Consider the following 23055-nt stretch of genomic DNA (forward strand, 5'->3'; position numbering starts at 1 on the left):
ACAGATTTCAACTTTAAGGGCTCTATACAATCCGTGACGCTGAAGATCTGTTTTGTAACAGGATTGACAATTAAAGGCAATGTTCCCGTGGTAGCAGAGACTGCATTCACGGTAAACACTGCATATGTCGGCTCAATCGGAAATGACTTCTAAAATGTTCACACCGATGTTCCGCGATACTTTGGCGATACGGATTTTCATACAGCCCTAAGGAAACACACACAAAGCTCTCTCTACAAGCAAAAACTCCAAACAGGAAGTACCAGTGACGCGCCCAATTGGGAAGTGGTCCGATGAAGCGGATGCTAAGCTACAGGACTGTTTCGCTAGCACAGACTGGAATATGTTCCGGGATTCATCTGATGGCATTGAGGAGTTTGCCACATCAGTCACCGGCTTCACTATTAAGTGCATCGACAACGTCGTTCCCACAGTGACTGTACGTACATATCCCAACCAGAAGCCATGGGTTACAGGCTAAAGAATAGTGCTGCCACTTTCAAGGACGCTACAAGAAATCCCACTACAACCTCCGATGAGCCATTAAACAGGCAAAGCGTCAATACCGGACTAAGATCGAATCCTACTGCACTGGCACAGATGCTCGTCGAATGTGGCAGGACTTGCAACTGCCACGGATTGCGACGGGAAACCCAGCCGTGAGCAGGATTGGAGTGTAATGGATTACAGCATGTAAACCTCATTAAAGTTACTAGTGATTTCATGTCTATGTATATAGGAAAGAGGCCACTAAGGTGAAGGGATGAGGAGCTGGGTGGTAGCCGGCAAGTGATGGCTATTTAACAGTCTGATGGCCTTGAGATAGAAACAGTCTCTCGGTCCCAGCTTTGATGCACCTGTACTGACCTCGCTTTCTGGATGATAGTGGGGTGAACAGGCCGTGGTTGACGTAATTGATGATCGTTTTGGCCTTCTTGTGACATTGGGTGCTTTAGGTGTCCTGGAGGGTACAGTGTTCCCCCGGGGGTGCGTTGGGCAGACTGTACCACCCTCTGGAGAGCCCAGTGGTTGCGGGCGGTGCAATTGCCATACCAGGTGGTAATACAGCCGACAGGATGCTCTCGATTGAGCATCTGTAAAAGTCTCTGATGGTCTTAGGGGCCAAGACAAATTTCTTCAGCCTCCTGAGGTTGAAGAGGCACTGTTGCGCCGCCTTCACCACACTGTCTGTGTGGGTGGACTATTTCAGATCGTCAGTGATGTGTACGCCGAGGAACTTGAAGCTTTCCACTTTCTCCACTGCAGTCCTGTCGATGTGGAAAGGGGCGTGCTCCCTCTGCTGTTTCATGAAGTCCACAATCATTTCCTTTGTTTTGTTGATGTTGAGTGAGAGGTTATTTTCCTGGCACCACACTCCCAGGGCCCTCACCTCCTCCCTGTAGGCTGTCTGCTCAGGCCTAGTTGGAGGCGTGCGTGGTCATGCAGTCACAGGTGAATAGAGAGTATAGGAGGGGACTAAGCACGCACCCTTGTGGGGCTCCTGTGTTGAGGATCAGTGAAGTGGAGGTTTTGTTTCCTACCTTGACCAACTCCGAATAACTCTTCTCCGCTGGCGGCGTACTGGAGCAGCCTCTGTGATAAGTTAAATTGCCCTGCGGGATACGAACAAAGGATTGAATTCGGAAAGTCGTATTCCTAGTTGTAATACTGGTGAGTTACTGCCTCTTTGATATCCAAAAGTTATTTTGTGTAATAACACAAAAAACATTCTGGGCTATAATTTAAGAAGTAACACACAAAAAAATGAAATACTGCAAAGTTGCTTAGGAGCTAGAAACAGAGCTGGCATGTCTGTCGGTGCCATCTTACCAAGCATCAAGTCTGGAGAAAACCTGGCACCATCCCTACAGTGAAGCATGGTGGTGGCAGCATCATGCTGTGGGGATGGTTTTCAGCGGCAGGGACTGGGAGACTAGTCAGGATCGAGGGAAAGATGAAAGGAGCCAAGTACAGAGAGATCCTTGATAAAAACCTGTCCCAGAGCACAATTTTTTTGTCAGCAGGACCATAAAGCACTGAATGAGAGCAAATGTGACTTGGAAAGTTGTCTATTATTCAGCTACCAAAAAGACAAGCTTACATTTAATTATAAATATTCATAGTTGATGTTTCCACCTATAATATTTCTGTGTTTACAGGTATATATTTCCAAGATGAATTAAGATTTCACAATGCTGTTTGTTTGTGTATGAAGGGAAGACCACTGACTACTTGTATTTCACATTTAGCACATCAGCACTTGTTAAATTGGGTTACATGAGTTTATGTAGCCCACCCCTCTCCAACCAGGCAATATTCTGCACATTTTGAGTATAGGTGGTACATCAAAATATTTATTAATTTAATTGAACCACTTTTGCATTAAAATGTGTTTTGTTGTCCGTCGGTTAGAGGTATCTCAAAAACCAAAGTTCATTTTGAGGATTGGCCACTCGCCTAATATTCTTGTACTTCTCTTCTATAAAATGTTTTTATTAAATTACAGCTCAAATCGAGACCATTTCGAATGTGCGATTAATCACAGCAAATCCTGCGGTTAACTTGATTCGATGGCCCGAATTGCAATGCATGTCCGTGTTGTAAAAGTCACGTGACTCAATCCCTCCCTACATGCCACACATGCACGCACACACACAGGGAGAAGGGACTTATCTGGGGAGCTGGCGCCAGCGAGAGAGAGCTATGTCCCTAGGGTTCATCCGTAGACTATACACTTATCTCCATAAGCTGCAACTGCTGCTGTTGTGTGTTGAGCCCTGCTGGTCCTGGGAAAGACGGGCTATATCCAGGCTTTCTAATCCCATTACTGTAATGGCTGCCAGATAGGATAAATTAAACAAATTAGCATGCACACACATTTAGCACCATGGCATTACTGGCCCATCTCACACCTCTGCCCTTTGTTAAGAGCCACTTCCTGTGGCACTTGTCACTGCTACTGGTCTAAATAGCTACATCACGTTGCTATTGGTGGGTGTGCATGTGTATATTTCATTGTTTTGTCTGTCTGTATGTGAAAACCTGACGAATGAAATAGACAAAAAAAAAAGAACAGTATTTATCTTTTTTCTCCAACCTGTATGATTTCACAATCTTTTTAATTAGCAAACGAACAGGATCGGGGGGCGTGCGTCATGCAGACATTATTTTCAGAGGATGGAGGGGATGGTATGTTGGAGCTTTTTGCATTTTTTTAAACACCCGAAACAGCTTCTTCCTGCAATCTAGAGCCATAATCATTATGCCGAATTCCTACTAAATATATATATATTTTTTCTGCATAGTCAGCATACCTCTTTACCTGTTCAATTGTCATTTCAATGAGGGTGTCATTTTGACTGTTGTAAATCCCACACCTCAATATACTGCACTAACATGCCTAGGATATTACATCCAAACTACAACACGTTACATGGGATCATAACATACATCATCAATACAGGCACATATCATGGCATCATAATTAATACACAAATAATCTGATATTATCAGAAATGGTCAGATCACATTTAACCAAGTATGTTCCTGACCGGTGTTTTTTAAATTTATTTAAGAAACTAAATATGCTTTTAACTGCATTTCTGCAAAAAAAAAAAAAAATCAGGGTAAAAGAGGAATGTGAATGTTCAGTACATTTTAGTATTTACTTGATTTTCTTTAAGTCAAACAACCTTGCCAGTAGGCATGCCAGCTAAGATAGACAAGCTACTCCAACTTGATTGATAGCCTGAAATAGCTTGGTAGATGGTTATGAGGTTGGGAGATTGGGACCATAGCTAGCTGGCAAAAATTGGTAGGTGGCTAGTAGTACAGAGAAACAATCAAACATTTTTGCTTTATATATTTATCAAGAAGGAATCAATAGTCTACGTGGCTTGATCAAATTCATTTACAAACATACCTCCTGCAAGTCCTGGCCATCACCGGCCACTAAAATCAAATCAACTGCCGTGTCTGTCACTCGACACTCTCTCTCCTCCAACTGACGATACTGTCTGCATGCACGAGAGCCCTCAAACTCAACTCTGGACTTTGAAGCCAGTTCAATTCTATTTAAAAAAATGTGTCCCCCTCTAATCAGGGACAGATTTAGACCTGGGACACCAGGTGGGTGCAATTAATTATCAGGTAGAACAGAAAACCAGCATGGTCCGGACCTCGTAGGGTCAGAGTTGAATACCACTGCACTAGAGTACAGTATTTAGTGTCCTGCCGAGCCGATCTTTACTCTGTGGTGTACCGGTACCCGCCTGTGTATAGTCTCACTATTGTTATTTTACTGTTGCTCTTTAATTACTTCTTACTTTTATTTCTTGTTCTTACTCTTTTTTTGTTTGTTGTTAAACTGCATTGTTGGTTAGGGGCTCGTAAGTAAGCATTCCACTGTTGTATTCGGCACATGTGACTAATACAATTTGATTTGATTTAACCCTGGAAGGAACCATTTACTAGGTAGAATGGGGGAGTGGGGGGGGTGTACTGTTTTCCTGGTCCAGTCATTGTGCCCTCTCTGCAAAATACAGCTGACTGATCTTTTTATAAATAATTATGAGAAAATGTGGGGTTAAACATTTTGTTCAGTAATTCATATAACATCTGGAAAAAAAAAAATCTTCCCTTGGGCCCCCTATGTGCATGATGCCTCTGAACCTCATACAGGAAACCAAGATGATGCCAACAATAAGGCAGGGTAGAACAGGTGCCTCTACAGAGAAGGAACAGAAACACTGTGTGTGTAACAGGAATGTGTGAAACTGCAGGCATGCATTCGCTGCGAGTAATTGTTTCTGATGTGTGTACAGTATGTGTGACACGGTATATTACTCAAAACCTACATTATGTATTTGTTTAAAGGAGGTTCATTCAGAACCCCTGTGCCTTTTCCATTATATTTGATTATGAAGATTGAAAAAACAACATTTTGCTCACACTTAACAGCGGCAGTCTGTTTTAAAGTCAGATTGATGATATCTGGTCGTACACAAACATCCATACAGATCACAATTAAAACCATTCAAACCCAGCGTTCTTGTTGGACTTTGACACCGTGGGTGGTGTGCTAGAGTGAGTCAGTGACAGCGCGCTCAGAGGCCTTGTGAATGTCAGCTACATGAACCCCAGCGAACTAGACAGACATGGACACCGCTGCCCAACCCTGTTAGAAAAGCACCCGTCCCCCTCCGATGCAGCCACTGAAACCACGGCTCGAAAGCTCGCTTTCACTCAGTGTAACCATCGCTATAAATTGTGTTGTCAAAAGATGACAACAGGGTTATGATTTGGGGTTGAGACACCAACAGAAACCAACAGACACCAACAGAAAGGGCCTGTGGGAATTAATCCATTTTATTAGGCTCAAAGACAGTGTCTCTGGGTTCAGCAAGTGGCATAACGATGGGTTAAAAAGTGTATGTTGTGTTCTAGATGCGCTACTCAGCAACAGATAAGAATCAAATCCAAATGTGAGGTACATTTGGCAGATTCGGGTGCTGTTCCTGGGCTGTCAGTCAACATGGCAGCCATAATATCACTGTGGGTGACTGCACAGATAGCGCTTTGCTTCGGATTAATTGAGTTCCGGGGAGCTGATTGGGTTTGAGACTGCAGGGAAATCCTGCAGGGAACAACACCTGTTCAAAGATACTCCAACACACCTAACTAGCACTGGGCTGGGGAATCGCTCCACATGGCCCAGGCAGAGAGAAAGACAAGACGGGGGGGGGAGACGGGGAGAGAGAGGAATCAAAATAAAAGTAAAGCTACATGCATTGAAATTAATCGGAAAAAGGGATCGAGAGAGAGAGTAAGACGAGGGAGAGAAAGTACGAAACATGTGAAAATCAGGCGAAGGCACAGCAGAACGAGGGAACAACAGAAAAGGGTGAGCTATCTTTGTGGACTGTTTGTGCCCTGTTGCCCTCCTCTGTTTCCTGTGTGTGTAATCCATTTCCCAACAGTGTTTACACGCTCTGCCTCACAGAAGATGCGGGACCCTGCTCATCGTCCTGGGCAGCAGGGCTGCTGTAGTGACACCTAAGGCAAATAGAATGAATGGCCCAGAGGGGTGACGATCTCCAGAGCAGCCTGATTCCCCCCCGTCCCGTCCCACGGTCTCTCTGCCTCTCCTCCCTGCTCCTACGTCGTCTCTAACTGCATGTATGAGATATATGTAATGGCTGCTGCTATGGCATATGACCTTTGAACCCTATCTATAAACCATGCTGTGGTTCCTGATGTACTCAGAGGGTGCTGTCGGACTCTCGACCGGCGGCCCCCGGGGTCTCCTTGCCGTGGGCGGGGACCTCAGAGAGCAGGCTGAGGCAGGTGGCCGGGTTCCGGGAGGTGCAGCGGGAGAGGAGCTGGCCCCCTGGGGGCCCCTGGTGGCGGCAAGGGCACAGGTAGCCCTTGAGGTGCAGCCATATCTTGCTGTGCAGGGAGGCGTAGATGAAGGGGTTGTAGCAGGCGGAGCTCATGGCCACCAGGTGGCAGCACACCTGCAGCACGTTGACATAGCGCTTGTCCACGATGTGGTAGTCTGGGTCCAGGTCCAGCAGCAGGTTCAGCACCTGTAGGGAGGGAGGAGGAATACACATGCTCAGGGGTCACATACATTAGGATTACATTGGGATTACATTGGGATTACATTAGGATTGTATACAGCCTAGGTGATGCCCCTAAAATGCTTTTTCAGCGTATTTTCTCAGACATCTACTCAATTATATAAAAATTACAGGAAAGTTGATGGGCTATCAGGAAAGTGCATTGTGCCTGTGTGTGTGTGTGTGCGCATCGGTGCATGCGTGTGTGCTCACCTGCAGGGGCAGCCAGCAGAGGGCAAAGGCAAGCACAGAGGCCACCAGGAGAGAGAAGGTTTTCCTCCTCCTCTGGCTCCAGCGCTGCTGGCAGTGTGAGGGCTCTCCGGGCAGCGTGTGGCGTCTCAGGTGCACTGTGATGGCACAGTAGGACACGCTGACTGACAGCAGAGGGATCATGTAGGAGGCTACCAGGATACAGCAGGAGTAGAGCAGCCTGAGCTGGCCAGAGCTCGGCCAGAACTCCTCACACACCACCAGCTCCACCCCACGGGGCCTCAGGTCCAGGTAGCGGGTGTGGAGGGAGGGAGGGGCAGCCAGGGCCAGAGACAACCCCCACACCCCCAGAGCCACCGCGCCACAGCCCCCGACAGAGATCCTCCTCCTCACTGGGTGGGCCACCACCACGTAGCGGTCCACAGCGATGGCCGTGAGGGACAGCACCGAGGCGAAGACGGTGGCGGCCTGCAGCAGCGGCACCAGGTGGCAGAGAGGGCGTCCGAAGGCCCAGCCGCGGCTGTCGAAGGCGTACGAGGCGGTCAGAGGGACACAGGTCAGACACATCAGCAGGTCGCCGGCCGCCAGGTTACCGATGAAGAAGTTGGTGGCGTTGTGGAGCTTCTTATCGGCCAGGATACAGGCCAGCAGGATGGAGTTGCCTATGCCGGCCACAGCCACCAGGAGGCAGTAGAGGGGCAGGAAGAGGGGCTTGAAGCGCAGCAGCAGCTGCATGCCAGAGAACATGTCTAGGGGGTTGTTGCTGTGGTTCAAGGAGGGGCCTCCAGTAGTGTTGGCCCCACTCAGGACCTCCAGGATGGGATCCATCTCAGTACACTGCTCCCCTACGACACAACATAGACAGTCACTAAGTTGTGGCAGTTAAGAAAGACTGGGGGAAGCATCAGCACTTACAGTATGATATAGCAAAGAAAAGGCTTGAACGAATATCGAAGTTCACTTATTTTCTGAGTCCAACCTGTTCATAACCATGACCCTCAGCAGCCCTTTCTGCATTAGCTGCTATCTTAATATGTACCAAAGATTATGGATATACTGACAAGATGTCTCTCCGCCTCTAACAATGGGAGACGTTGTCCACAAAGCGGCACGGTGGGCTGTCTAGCTCCCACCTATCCTTTCTTTGATTGGTGGATGCATCCCATTACTGTAATCCTTTTTTGAATACTCAATGAGGGTTGTTGACATCAACCACCTGTATTCAATGGAGATGCTATTCTGCTAGCCTCATCCCATGAATATGCAAAGCCATCTCAAGACAACAGATAAAACGTTTTTTTTTTTTTTTCTCAAAGTTGCCCAGGATGTCACGTGTCCTACTTATATTAGTACACTTGTAACAACTTAAGCATGACAACTTCCATTCAATCAAATAATCCTCACGTATCAAAATAAGCCATTCATTTTTTGTTGCTGACCAAATTCGAAACACTCATTGTCCTCCGTACAGAAACATGCAAAAAAAGCGCCACCTGCTGGTGAGAGAGATTTCCCACCTAGTTGGGCATCTCTCTTCCTTATCCTCTGTGTATGTACTAACCTGAATGTTGTTTCATTTTTTGGGGGGGAGGCGGGATGTGGGCGTCTGGTCTCTTTAATACTGTGACCGCCCACTTTACTACCTGCACTCACTTTACTCACTTGGTCTCAGCGCCTCCCCTTTAATACTGTGACCGCCTACTTTACTACCTGCACTCACTTTACTCACTTGGTCTCAGCGCCTCCCCTTTAATACTGTGACCGCCCACTTTACTACCTGCACTCACTTTACTCACTTGGTCTCAGCGCCTCCCCTTTAATGCTGTTGCAATGCACTTGATAGAGTTCTTCCAGCCACTTATTTCTGATCCTCGATGAGAGCTGAAAACCCTCTGATTGCAAAACGGAGGAGCTCTTTACAGCTCATCCAAAACTCAACCGTGTCACGTCTGCACTGACGCATATTGTGGGATTAATCAGATGGCTTTATTGATTTAAATGTGTTTTTCCCCCCCTTCTTCTAGTTAATGTGGGAGACTATCATGATTTCTTCGATTAGGAATAGGAGATTATTAGTGACCCCCCCCAATCATAGCCTACTATTTGAAGAATTCTATTATGATTGCCCATAATCAAATATACTTTAGGCAAGAGATAGAGAGGTGGGTAGATTGATATACAGATTTTAAAAAAAGATAAAGTTTTTTTTCCCCGGTCGCTCTGAACGTGGTAAATCAACAGGTGGCGAGGAAGAAGGAGGGATTGAATATGTAGCTTAAGTCATTGCGCTGTGACATAACAAACAACAGTAGATAATGCAACGCGTTGGTGAATGGTGTCTTCATGCCGTAATGTTCAGTGCCTGCAGTACATTTGAGTGAGTCTTCAGGTCTTTATAGGCTGCATATGTGATGTACTCGTCCAAGCAGAGCGAGACACTGAGATGAAAGACAGTCCTGTACTCTGGGTGGTATTGCAGGCTAGTTTTGGATGGTTATTTCAACAGGGAAATGACCAGGTTCCCTATTTACTTTTGAAGTGAGCCTAAAAATCTATGGCAAACAGAGGTAACAGTCAAATTGCTCCTGAAACAGGTTTAATCTGTTGCCCTGCCATCTGATCTAGCGCACTGGTGGATCAGGCTGGCGACAGAAACGCACAAGAAAAGACTGGCTAATGCAAAATTAATAATACACAACATTTTTTACACTTTCCTTTTAATTTTTTTTAAATCTGTGATTGAACAAATGACATATCATTACAAATGATAATATTTGGTAGCATTTGAACCATTAACAATTTTTTGAAATCATCCTTCCAACTCGTCAAACCAGCTGTAAATACTGTAGTTTTAGTACTAATTTTTTTTTTTGGGGGGGGCTAAGTGAACCTTTCAAAATAGAATATCAAGTGTTCACATTTTCCATAGTCCACAATAAAACAAGCAACATTGATTTAAGCTGTAATTATGTGTATTGTGTGTTTTTTTTGTACGCATCATTTGTGTGCATTGTGTGTAAGATAAGAGAGAGAAGCCTACTTGTACAGTGCCTTGCTTTTCCTCAGAGGCAGTACGCGTCTCTCCTCTCTGTCACGTCGCTTCACTTCTGTGACTGTGTCTCTCTCCTCTTCCTCTTCTCTTCCCCCTCTCCCTGTGATGTGAGCATTGCCCCCCCCTCTCTCTCTCTCTCTCTCTCTCTCTCTCTGAGCCCAACCAGTGGTTGTGCTCCAGCAGAAAGTCTGGGAATGAGGGGTAGCAGGCTGCCACAGACGCTATATCCTTCACAGCACATATATATAGGCAGGTGATTGAAAAGAGAGATTGTGTGGTGTCCCAACACTATCCTCCCTTCACCCTCTCCCCCCTCCCTCTTTTTCTCCCTCTCTCCCTCACACGCTCCAGAGATGTCAATCCCACACACTGCATGAAATTCTAAATGATTTCCATCCCAAAACATGTTGCTAACCTCCTTCCATAAGTGCACAATGCAACGCATATAGTTCTCTCTCTTATGCAGTCAGGTACAAAATCCAAACCTGCATCAAATGATGTGCTAACAACAGATGGACAACCTGCAATTGAATGTCTATGTCGTCTATCCCTCCATCCCTTCCTGCCTCAAACGCACGCACGCATGCACACGCATACATCACAGGAGGTTGGGGGCACCTTAATTGGGGAGGACGGGCTCGTGGTAATGACCGGAGTAAAATCAACTGAACGGTATCAAATACATCAAAACACATGGTTTCCAGGTGGTTTGATGCCATTTCATTTGCTCCGTTTCCCGGGCCATTATTATGAGCCGTCCTCCCCTCAGCAGCGTCCTGTGACACACACTCAGAGTCATTTTTGGGGGGATTTCAACGTAAGGGCTCAGACACACCAAGAGCGTTCACTGTCCGAGAGTACTTAGCAGAGTGTTATTTTCGAACTGAGTGGGCAACAATTTTACATGTAGAATCGCATGAACATTTCCAGCAGACGTTTCCAACGAGTGGTCCCTGGAAACACAGCCTGAATGACCGGTAGACGGATGCTAGATCCACATTTGGTGCGATGTGTGCGATCCTTAAGGCAACCAATTGGAACAGGATTGTGAGTTTGCACATCTTCATATATTCTGAGGTAAAGGCATATTGTTAGTGTTGTGAAATTGGCATCCTATCTATAGGGCTAGTTTCTTTCAATCACTTTGGCACATGTTTCAGGCGTAGGTGGTATATTTTCTAAACTCTAAAGTACAAAACGTCAAAACTTATAACACTTGTAAATGGTCCCTGTCTTGTGTTCAGAACCTTTGACTCTGCTTCGGGGTTTCACACATGGTTCACCTCTCAGTCATTCATGCAGAATCGAAGTTTTCCGTGAAATACCATGAGAACATTTGGTTTCGTCACCAATACATCCGATGAGGATAGGCTCACCATTTACCATTTAATCCACAGGCAAAAAACAGAAGATGCACATTTCAAAAATGTTATATTTTGAAGTCCTGGTTGGTAAGAATAGTAGATTGCGTTATGATTTTCTATACTGTACTTAATAACTACAGCTTGAAATGCACAATTCTTGAAGTGTTTTGTATCCAATGGCAGGTTGTGAGCATGTTGAGAAGTATGTCAGTCTTGCAGTTTCATTGTCCTTACACAGCCCACGCATAGGACAAATCGTCAGAACTAGGGTATTGTAAAGGAGTTAGCTACTTAAAAAAATAGCAAGGTGCTGTGTGCCATTTATGCCCCATGCACCATTGTACAATATTACCTTTTGTAAATGTCAGCTGATACAGTATCGCTAGTCTCTCTGCTCAAAATTCATCTTACATTGCATTAGGGTTGCAAAATTCCAGCAACTTTCAATTAAATTCTCTGTTTTTTCCAGAAATCCTGGTTAGAGGATTCCCAGAATCAGAAGGCAATAAACAGGAAATCCAGAATCGTCCAACAAGGATTTATGGAAAACCGGGGAATTTATTGAACATTCCCAGAATTTTGCAACCCTACAATGTGTCAATTTAATTGATCAGCTTAAAGTGTATTCAGAAGTGTAAGGACCAGAAATTGGAATGGGTTTAGCATATTTATTGAGGAAATATTGAGAATATGAATAGACCAGATGAAGCCAAGGGCTGCAGATGAAGGATCCAGGGGAGTTGACTCTATAGGGCATATGTGTCAAACTCATTCCATGGAGCGCCGAGTGTCTGCGGGTTTTCGCTCATCCATTGTACTTGATTGATCAGTTAAGGTCACTGATTAGTTAGGAACTCCCCCCACCTGGGTGTCTAGGTCCTAATTGGACTCAAATTGAAAGGAGATAACAAAAATCAGCATACACTCAGTCCTCCATGGAATGTGTTTGATACCCCTGCTGCTTGGAGTCTCAGGTAGACATCACCGTCAGGCTGCTGCTGCGCGCCCCCCAGCAAATCCTTGAAGGAACCTATGTAAAAGGAGAATGACATGGGAGAAGGAGGGATGCAACACAAAACAGAGGAGGAATGCCTCTTTGATTGGGTTTAAATAGGCTGGTGATGGTGATTAAGAACGGGTGTGTGTGCTGATTAGCAGTTAGTGGCAGCTGGAGCTTGTTTGAGGAGCAAAGTTCAGGGCAACTAGGTAAGTGTTGTAAACAATAGGAGGCTGATTGGCAATGGTTAGCATCTGGTGCTTGTTGAGTTGCTAAGGATTTGCGTTCAAGCAACTAGTTAAGGGTTACATTGAAATCTGGTCCTCACTCCTGAGTTTTTGTTCATCTACCTAAACTATATTTTGGTATTTGTTTCCTGGGTCCATTGTTGACATCAGCGGTGTAATTATACTTGAAAGTACTACTTTTGGGGTACCTGTACTTTGCTATTTAAATTTGACAACTTTTACTTCACTACATTTTAAAAGAAAATAATGTACTTTTACTCTGTACATTTTTCCTGACACGCAAAAGTACTCATTACATTTTGAGTGCTTCGCAGGGCAGGATAGCAAAATGGTCTAATTCACACACTTATCAAGAGTGGATCCCTGGTCTGACTCACTAAACACGTGCCTAGTTTGTCAAGTGTTGAAGTGTGCCCCTGGCTATCAGTACATTTAAAAAAAATGTAATTAAATGTTTTATACTTTGGATATACTTAAGTATTTTAGAAATTACATTTACTTTTGATACTTAAGTATATTTACAACCAAATACTTTCACTGTAGTAGTATTTTACTGGGTGACTTTCACTTTAACTTGAGCCATTTTCTATTAAGGTATCTTTACTTTTACTCAAGTATGACAATTGGGCATTGTCTTCCACCACTGGTTGACATAGTCCCAAAATGTTTTCTTGTCACTTTCAAAGTACATAAAAGACCCGTATAATGCAGTTTCCATTGTACGATGCAAAACGCAGTGTCATATGATCATACCACGATTTCTGTATTTTGAAAGTGACATGTCTTGAAAACTTGATTGCTGACAAGCAAAATATTTTGGGGCAATGTCAACAATGGACTAATGAAACAAGTACCAAAAGATAGCTTCTGGGTGGAGTTTTCCCTTTAACACCATTCAATGAAATTCAGATGATCAGTGGCAAGAAAAAGTATAAGAGCCCTTTGGAATTACCTGGATTTCTGCATAAATTGGTCATCAAATTTGATCTGATCTTCATCTAAGTCACAACAGTAGACACACATAGTGTGCTTAAACTAATGACACACTATGTTTGTATTTTTCATCATTTAAACATTCACAGTGTAGTTTGGAATAAAGTATGTGAACCCCTGGGCTAATGACTTCTCCAAAAGCTAATTGGAGTCAGGAGTCAGCTGACCTGGAGTCCAATCAAGGAGACGAGGTTGGTTAGAGCTGCCTTGCCCTTTAAAAAAACTCACAAAATTTGAGTTTGCTATTTACAAGAAGCATTGCCTGATGTGAACCATGCCTCAAACAAAAGAGATCGCAGAAGTTTAAGAATTGTTGATTTGCATAAAGCTTGAAAGGGTTACAAAAATATCTCTAAAAGCCTTGATGTTCATCAGTCCACGGTAAGACAAATTGTCTATAAATGGAGAAAGTTCAGCACTGTTGCTACTCTCCCTAGGAGTGGCTGTCCTGCAAAGATGACCGCAAGAGCACAGCGCAGAATGAGGTTAAGAAGAACCTGGAGTGTCAGCTAAAGACTTACAGACATCTCTGGAAGATGCTAACACCTCTGACGAATCTACAATACATAAAACAATAAACAAGAATGGTGTTTATGGGAGGACACCACGGAAGAAGTCACTGCGGTCCAAAAAAACATTGTTTGTGAAAGAGCACCTGGATGTACCACAGCGCTACTGGCAAAATTTTCTGTGCACAGATGAAACTACAGTTGAGTTATTTGGAAGGAACACACAACACTATGTGTGGAGAATCAAAACCTCATCCTGACTGTAAAGTATGGTGGAGGGAGCATCATGGTTTAGGGCTGCCTTGGGCCTGAACAGCTTGCTATCGTCGCCAGAAAAATGAATTCAAGTTTATGAAGAGATTTTTCAGGAGAATGTTAGGCGATCTGTCCACCAATTGAAGCTCAATAGAAGTTGGGTGATGCAACAGGACAACGACACAAAACACAGAAGTAAATCAACAACAGAATGGCTTCAACAGAAGAAAATATGCCTTCTGGAGTGGCCCAGTCAGTCCTGACCGACTTGAGATGCTGTGGTAGGAATCGAGAGCAGTTCACCCCAGACATCCCAAGAATATTGCTGAACTGAAACAGTTTTGTAAAGAGGAATGGTCCAAAATACCTCCTGAACGTTTTGCAGGTGTGATCCGCAACTACAGAAAACGTTTGGTTGAGGTTATTGCTGCAAAAAGGAGGCTCAACAGTTATTGAATCCAAGGGTTCACATACTTTTTCATGCTAATGTTTATTCTTATACAACCCAGGTGTTTCAGCAGTGCATTGTGCCTAATTTGGAATTATAGTGTACATTTGGGAAGTCTTGATACAAAATGTTTAACTGGATCAGTCTAAAACTTTACCAATACACTGTTGCCATCTAGTGGCCAAAATCTAAATTGCATCTGCGATGGAATAATACATTATGGCCTTTCACTTGCTAGATCTATTGTGTTATACTTAAAGTTCAAAGGCACTTAAATCTTTGGTCTTGCCCATTCACCCTCTGAATGATGGCACACACAATCCATGTCTCAATCCTTCTTTAACCTTGTCTCCTCCCCTTCATATACACCGATTGATGTGGATTTAACAAGTGACATAAGGGATCATGGCTTTCAGCTGGTCAGTCTATGTAAAAAGCAGGTTTTCTGAATGTTTTGTATACTCAGTGTACATAATGAATAACATATAAATGACAATATCCAAAGGTACAAGTTTATTATAGATATCATGAATTTGACATCCTATATTGGGTTTACGGTAACTACTTCTAAACTTCCAAATATCCAATCAACCATGGTTGAATGATAGTATACCTTCCCATTGGAATGATGGTGTCCTTTGGGCAAATCAGATGTCAATGTAGCCTCCATAAACCCAATCTCACTCTGAATTTACTTTCAGAGGCAGCTTCTGTTAGACAAGTAAGATTTAAACTACTCCGTGTTATTTAGGTAGTCTACGCAAATGAGTATGGAAGCTGATCAATCTCTGAATGTGTTGACATGATATCTCAGCTGAAACGAACACAGACAAAAAAAGCAACGGAAAGGAGCTAAGCACAGGGAAAATCTCAAGACGAAAACCTGGTACAGTCCGCTTCCCACCAGACACTGGGATATGAATTCACCTTTTAGCGGGACAATAACCTAAAAACACAAGGCCAAATCTACACTAGAGTTGCTTACCAAGAAGACAGTCAATGTGGCCGAGTTAGAGTTTTGACTTCAATCTACTTGAAAATGTATGGCAAGACCTGAAAATGGTTGTCTAGCGATGGTCAAATGAATTTGACAGAGCTTGAAGAATGCAGAAAATAATATTAAAGTGATGATTTGCAAACATTCCTGAAAACATGTTTTCACTTCATCCTTATGGCGTATTGTGTGTATAGGGGTGATATAATTAATACTACTTACATGTTGACTTATATAAATTACAAGCGATTTAGATAGCATACATGGTTAATGTTTGCCATTTACCTCTGCGAGATCACATTTATCAATGAAAGCGCTATTCGTTTTTTTAATATCAAATGTTTAATCAAAAAATGGGTGGAATAAATCATGTTTATCTTCGACAAATACAAATGAAACAAGGTTTTCATCACTATTGATGTTTATTGCTTTGAACTGAACAAATTGAAAGGACACATTTTTACATACAGTATTTTATGGAAATGATGAATGAGCCCCATTGAACACAAATAAGGCCAGTCTACACACCACATGAGGGACAGAGTTTTACTGTGTGTATGTTGCAAATGTATTTCTTCCACTTGATGCATGTGTACTGTGTCGTCCTTCTTGGGTCCACACAATCGCAACGCTTCTTCTTGTTACTTCAAACTAGAATGACGAAAACACTTCATTCACGGAATTTTACTAATATAGTGACAGCAGGCCAAGGTAGGAGAGTCAGACACACACATGCAACAACATCACTCACACTTACTTCCGGTATTGGAGGTGTTGGTTCTGTGGTTCGGGCTGATGGGACACCAGCATCCTCCTCCTGAATCCTCCTCACGATGGCTGCAGAAGCTGGGGGCCTTGGGATATGTTGCCTCCTCTGGATTTGAGGTCTTACCAATGCCTTTTCCAGCTCCTCGAGAAAGAGCAGTCTCCTCTGGAGCTTCCCTCTTTTGCCTCATCATAGAGCCAGGCCCGATTCAGGTACACTGGCATTTACCATCTCAGTTTAATCTAAGTTTTAGTTTTATGTCAATATAAATATAACACGTACCTATATTTTAATAGATTATCTGAAATTTGTCATCCATTATCCAAACCACACTCTCTCCGCAGTCATTTCCCTCTTTTAACTACACTTTTTTTGACTGGCACATTTTCGAAAAAGGGAAATGTGAAGGTGTGTGATGTCACAACTGTTTGCAAATAATGACCCCAAAGTTATCTTCCGAAATAGAGTCACAGAACATCCAGGAAATGGTGTAAAGAATCTGTCATGGATAAACAACATGGAACAATTTCAAAGATTTGACTGAGTTACAGTTCATATAAGGAAATCAGCCAATTGTAATAAATGCATTCGGCCCGAATCTATGGATTTCACATGACTGGGAATACAGATATGCAGCTGTTGGACACAGACACCTAAAAAAACAGGTAAGGGTGTGGATCAGGAAACCAGTCTGTATCTGGTGTTTCCATTATTTGCATCATGCAGCGCGACACATCTCCTTTGCGTAGAGTTGATCAGGCTGCTAATTGTAGCCTGTGGAATGTTGTCACACTCCTCTACAATGGCTGTGCAAAGTTGTTGGATATTTACGGGAACTGGAACACGCTGTCGTACACGGCGATCCAGAGCATCTCACACTTGCTCAATAGGTGACATGTCTGTTGAGTATGCGGGCCATGGTAGAACTGGGACATTTTCAGGTTCCAAGAATTGCTTACTGAAACATGAGGTGATGGTGGTTGATGAATGGCACGACAATGGGCCTCAGGATCTCGTCACGGAATCGCTGTGCATTCAAATTGCCATCGATAAAATGCAATTGTGTTCATTGTTTGCCCACCACTACCATGGAGCGCTCTGTTCACAACATTGACATCAGCAAAATGCTCGCCCACATGATGCCATACATGCCATCTGCCCGGTGCAGTTGAAGCTGGGATTCATCCGTGAAGAGCACACTTCTCCAACGTGCAAGTGGCCATCGCGTTTGTGTGGTTTTGGTGACAATTCAAATGATGCAGTCCAAGTGACATGTGTTTGTGTAGTCACTCTGAGGCTTACATTATTCTGTTGGTGTTTGTGTGTGCTCTGTGTGGCTACATAATGTGTTTAAATGTGCGTGGTAGTATGTGTGTGCATGCCTGTGTGAGTGAGTGTGTTTGTGTGTGTCTGTCTGTGTGTGTGTGCTGACCGTGACAGCGTCAACTGCAGGGCAGGCAGGGCAGAGAGGGTCAGACCGCAGAAGGTGTCGGAAAGGTACACAACACAACAACAGAACACAACAGGTGAGAACAAGGTCCCACAAGCTTCTTTCATGACTCACACCTTAACAAGAGCGACACAAAGACCAACGAGAAGAGCAGTCCAACTTTTCACCATCTCCTGTTTTGCCCCTTAGAGACGATACAGGGCACAAGAGTAAGTGATTTAAGAGAAAATGTAGGTCTCGGTTCAATCAGATCTGCTTTAGCCGACATCCGCATAGTGGTTGTTTTGGCGGTGTCGGTGGTGAAAATGTATTAGAGCTGTCAAATTCACAAGAGGCTCTTGGCATTGTACCTAAAATGGACTTTGCCATTGGCTGCACGGACACACCTTCAGAAAAATCCTGTGCAGTCTTGTTTACAAGTTTGAACCCTGGAATGTGAGACGCAATCTACACTTCGATTCGACTGATAGAAATCCTCATTACCTCGTTTAATGATTTTCAAATTGAGCATCACTATTTCTATATGGGCTCCGTCTTCTCGTTCTGAATTTCTAATACGGGCGGGATAGGTGTGGCTTCATGACAATGATCTCAAGAGCAGCTGCGCACCGATTTGACAGCTCCAATGTAGTGACACCTCCGACAACGTCAAAACATCAGCTGTCAGCTATCGCCGGTTAACGCTGGATCTGATTGAATCTATGTGTTATAACCATCATGTTGCTTGCTGCCGATAATACACGCAAAACTGCATATTTGGAAATGTTTTAACATATTGTATGGGCATAGAATTTATGCTTTGGCTTGTTGTCGAAAGAGTTTTAGAATGTAAATTGCAGGAACCATATTTACAGCCCACCAATGTCAACGTTGACAGAGTAAACATGGTATATAAAAAGTTGTTTTTTAAACTTCAGATGTGATTGTGTTCCCGTCTCCTTGAATGATACCCTAAGATACAGCTAGCTATAATGGCTATGATTATACAGGTGAACTGGGAAGATTTGAAAGGTTAATTGTGAGCCTGTCTGTCTTGGTAAATGTCTTAGCCTGGGTTGTTAGTGGCATTGGCCAGGGGCCATGCCGCTAGTCCAACACAATCAAGACAGATCACTTTAACCCTGGCTTTACCCCGGGACCAGTTACTAGCACCACCTCAGGTCTGACCCCTGAACCCTGAACCCTGAACCCAGTGGAGCAACTAGTCTCAGCATAAAGAAGGCAGCCACGACAGAATGGTATATAGACCCACGAGGAACTGAAGGAAGGGTGCAATGGAACCTGTTTTCAGACTTAACACTCAAGCTATCATTTTGACCCAAGAGGCATATATTATTATTTTTTATCATAGCCCAAATGTGGTTCCTTCAATTCTTCCAATTGTTCATGACTTTGTCAATCAACTTGCTTCAAATGCTCTTAGTTGTCGTGGAAATTGACTCACTATTTACTATTTAATTGACCCGCTGTTTGCTTTCTGCAGCTACGTCCTTGCGCTGTCTACCTTTTTAATATTTTTTATTTCACCTTTATTTAACCAGGTAGGCTAGTTGAGAATAAATTCTCATTTTCAACTGCGACCTGGCCAAGATAAAGCATAGCAGTGTGAACAGACAACACAGAGTTACACACGGAGTAAACAATAAACAAGTCAATAACATAGTAGAAAAAAATCATCTATATACATTGTGTGCAAAAGGCATGAGGAGGTAGGCAATAAATAGGCCATAGGAGGGAATAATTACAATTTAGCAGATTAACACTGGAGTGATAAATGATCAGATGGTCATGTGCAGGTAGAGATACTGGTGTGCAAAAGAGCAGAAAAGTAAATAAAATAAAAACAGTATGGGGATGAGGTAGGTAAATTGGATGGGCTATATACCGATGGACTATGTACAGCTGCAGTGATTGGTTAGCTGCTCAGATAGCAGATGTTTAAAGTTGGTGAGGGAGATAAGTCTCCAACTTCAGGGATTTTTGCAATTCGTTCTAGTCGCAGGCAGCAGAGAACTGGAAGGAAAGGTGGCCAAATTAGGTTTTGGCTTTAGGGATGATCAGTGAGATACACCTGCTGGAGCGCGTGTTGCCATCGTGACCAGTGAACTGAGATAAGGCGGAGCTTTAGTTAGCATAGACTTGTAGATGACCTGGAGCCAGTGAGTCTTTTTGAAGCTCGTTTTGAAGCTTGTTTGGAGGTTAGATAGCACAGTGTCCAAGGAAGGGCCAGAAGTATACAGAATGGTGTCGTCTGCGTAGAGGTGGATCAGGGAATCGCCCGCAGCAAGAGCAACATCATTGATATATACAGAGAAAAGAGTCGGCCCGAGAATTGAACCCTGTGGTACCCCCATAGAGACTGCCAGAGGACCGGACAACATGCCCTCCGTTTTGACACACTGAACTCTGTCTGCAAAGTAGTTGGTGAACCAGGCAAGGCAGTCATTAGAAAAACCAAGTTACTGAGTCTGCCGATAAGAATATGGTGATTGACAGAGTCGAAAGCCTTGGCCAGGTCGATGAATACGGCTGCACAGTACTGTCTTTTATCGATGGCGGTTATGATATCGTTTAGTACCTTGAGCGTGGCTGAGGTGCACCCGTGACCGGCTCGGAAACCGGATTGCACAGCGGAGAAGGTACGGTGGGATTCGAGACAGTCAGTGATCTGTTTGTTGACTTGGCGTTCGAAGACCTTAAGATAGGCAGGGCAGGATGGATATAGGTCTGGGACAGAGCTGAGCTGGACTTTGCAGTGTCCCAGAACTTTTTGGAGTTAGAGCTACAGGATGCATTTGGAAAACTAAACTATACTTTAAACAAATGATGGTAAGTTTGCTTTTTAGTAGTAATGTGGATTGTACTTTGGAAAAAAATCTGCACATTATATAAAGGAAACATTTATTGAGAGGTGAGGTTGCTGCTTTTGTGTGTGGCCAGGGAAGAGGAAATAAACACACAGAGAGAGAAAGGTTATAAGTGAAGGACAAGGGTCACAGTCCCACGGGTCATCTGCCTTCATCCCACCCTCATCACTTGCTCTCTGGCTGGAATGTTGGGTTGTTGTTTGAATGATGGAAAACGAATGGTAGAAGTGAATGGAAAGATAGAGAGCCAGACAGAGACCGAGACAGAGGGAGACAGAGAGCACTACAGTCAGCCTGTCATTGTTTCATTCGATGGTGCCAAAACCCCTCATCTACGCCTATAGAGGACAGACCGGCACACTCAAGATAACCTCCCACATACAACCCAATATATCTCTCAGGCACAAATACATCTGTGCAAACTCACGTCAGTGTGAAGTGAGATATAATACAATTTAGAAGAAAATGAAATACATGCCGATAGAAATGGGTTATTGCTTCCATATGTCTAAGTTACTGACATTAGGCTGCGATGAAACTTTCCCGTCATCTCTCTGTAGGTTATTATATTGCAACCTGTCAAACCACTATTGTGCTCGGTGTCTCAGAGAGGAGCCTAATTAAAATCATTGAATGTAATTTCTGTTTGGCTAATTGAAAACAGTCTACCCTGTTTCATCATCCCTGCATATTTACCTCTCTTTCTCTCCGGTCATGAATTTACCCAGTCTATTAATACTCCCGATTATGAAAATGACTTGCAGGCAGTCTTTGTCTAGCCACTAACTGACTAATTCACATTTATAATGCGAAGTTTGAATAGTCCGTAGGCCCAATAGGTTTTGTTCATGGAGGATATACAGACAGTGAGAAGAGATATAGTCAATTTATGAGTAGATTAAAAGAAATGAGAACACACTACCATTTAACAGTTTGAATGCAATCATTTTGATGACATTTATTCATAGTGTTAAAAACATTTATCTGAGGTGGTCAGGGGAGGGAGCTGTTTGTTTAACTTTGTCGTCGTCTCCACTTGGACTTGCCTCTTGGCTGCAGGAGATGGTGAGACATATATTAATAAGTGTCTCCGAGTGCCATTTGACATCTCTCTCAATGTGTGTGTGTGTGTGTGTGAAGTTGATTGGACCTCTTACCTGTATATCAGGGATGACTGGCTTCTCACCGGCTCTGCTACACGGTTCATTTGATAAGCTCCATCCCTGCTGCTTCTCCCTGGTCCCGTGTCCCAAGTCTGAGGATTCAACGACAGGCTCAGAATACTAATTCTACCAGTGCAGTAGCCTGTACCATCAACACACACCAAGGTTATGAGGCCTAATAGGAAACACAGATATTGACTTTACGGGGAACTTCAGAGTAAACCTGTCAAAAAGATCTCATCCTTTATCTCAAAGTCATTATGAAATGATTTGTTCATGCTGGTGCTTTTTTTCTGACCTTCAGCCCTGGTCTGGTCAGCTCTGGTCTGGTCAGTTGGGGCCCGGGCTGTGATGGTTCCTCTGTAAGGTCTTGGCTGACTCTTTGGCCAACGGCATCAATACCAAGGAGCAGGGGGGGGTCCTGGCTGTGTGGGAAGTGGTTGCCTCACACTTCCCTGCCTTGCCGAGCATGCTGGAGGTGGGGGGCCTCCAGAGGCATGGGGTAGGTTCCAGTTGTGAAGTGGCCATCTCCAGCAGCTTCAGAGGTAGCTTCAGAGGTAGGGCAGATCAAGAAGCCTTCCAGATCCTGCCCTGGGTGGGCGGGTGTGGAGGTCCAGGCTCCTGGGTGACCGGTCAAGGTTTTCATCAGAGCCCTGGGATTGTTGTCAATTAATTGTCATCAATTAACTAATTGATCATCTATATCAGGGATGGGCAAACCCAGTCAGAGGGGGACTGATTTTTTTCCAGCCCTAACTAATACACCAGATTAAACTAATTGTATTCTAAACAGAATACCATGATTAGTTAATTATTGGAGTCAGGTGTGAGTGAGCTAAGACTGGGGCAAAAGTGTGCCACCAATCAGGCCCCTAAGGACTGGAGTTTCCCATCCCTGACCAATATGCAGACTATTATTATCATCATTTCACTTTCTGTGATTAGTACAATGTACAAATTCAGATATTTTTTTATATAGCTAGATTTGAAGTTGAACACTTTCATATAGAGTACATACAGACACAGAACATCGACTTTGACTTTGTTTGCACATGTGTCAAACTCATTCCAGGGGGCTGAGTGTCTGCTTTTCCCTTGTGCTTGATTGATGAATTAAGG

The 23055-nt window shown here is 43.8% G+C and overlaps 1 protein-coding gene across 1 annotated transcript; it reads right to left on the reverse strand.

The window, feature by feature from the left end:
* Positions 1-3683: 3683 nt before the first annotated feature.
* On the reverse strand, positions 3684-7658 carry si:dkey-202l22.3 (7 transmembrane receptor domain-containing protein). Its single transcript, XM_064972869.1, has 3 exons — positions 6834-7658; positions 6324-6587; positions 3684-3692 (listed from the first exon to the last, which is right to left on the reverse strand). Exons 1-3 carry the CDS (start codon positions 7656-7658, stop codon positions 3684-3686), a joined length of 1098 nt encoding a protein of 365 aa, XP_064828941.1.
* Between the last annotated feature and the right edge of the window lie 15397 nt (positions 7659-23055).

This window comes from Oncorhynchus masou, chromosome 9 (genome assembly GCF_036934945.1).
Source record: "Oncorhynchus masou masou isolate Uvic2021 chromosome 9, UVic_Omas_1.1, whole genome shotgun sequence".
NCBI classification, from domain to species: domain Eukaryota; kingdom Metazoa; phylum Chordata; class Actinopteri; order Salmoniformes; family Salmonidae; genus Oncorhynchus; species Oncorhynchus masou.

What these genes read in the sequence shown, in the direction of transcription:
- si:dkey-202l22.3 (XM_064972869.1), bottom strand. Translation starts at nt 7,658, where the DNA reads ATGGATCCCATCCTGGAGGTCCTGAGTGGGGCCAACACTACTGGAGGC. An exon ending in TCTGCTGGCTGCCCCTGCAG is followed by an intron (nt 6,588 to 6,833) that starts GTGAGCACACAC and finishes CCCTCCCTACAG; the next exon opens with GTGCTGAACCTGCTGCTGGA.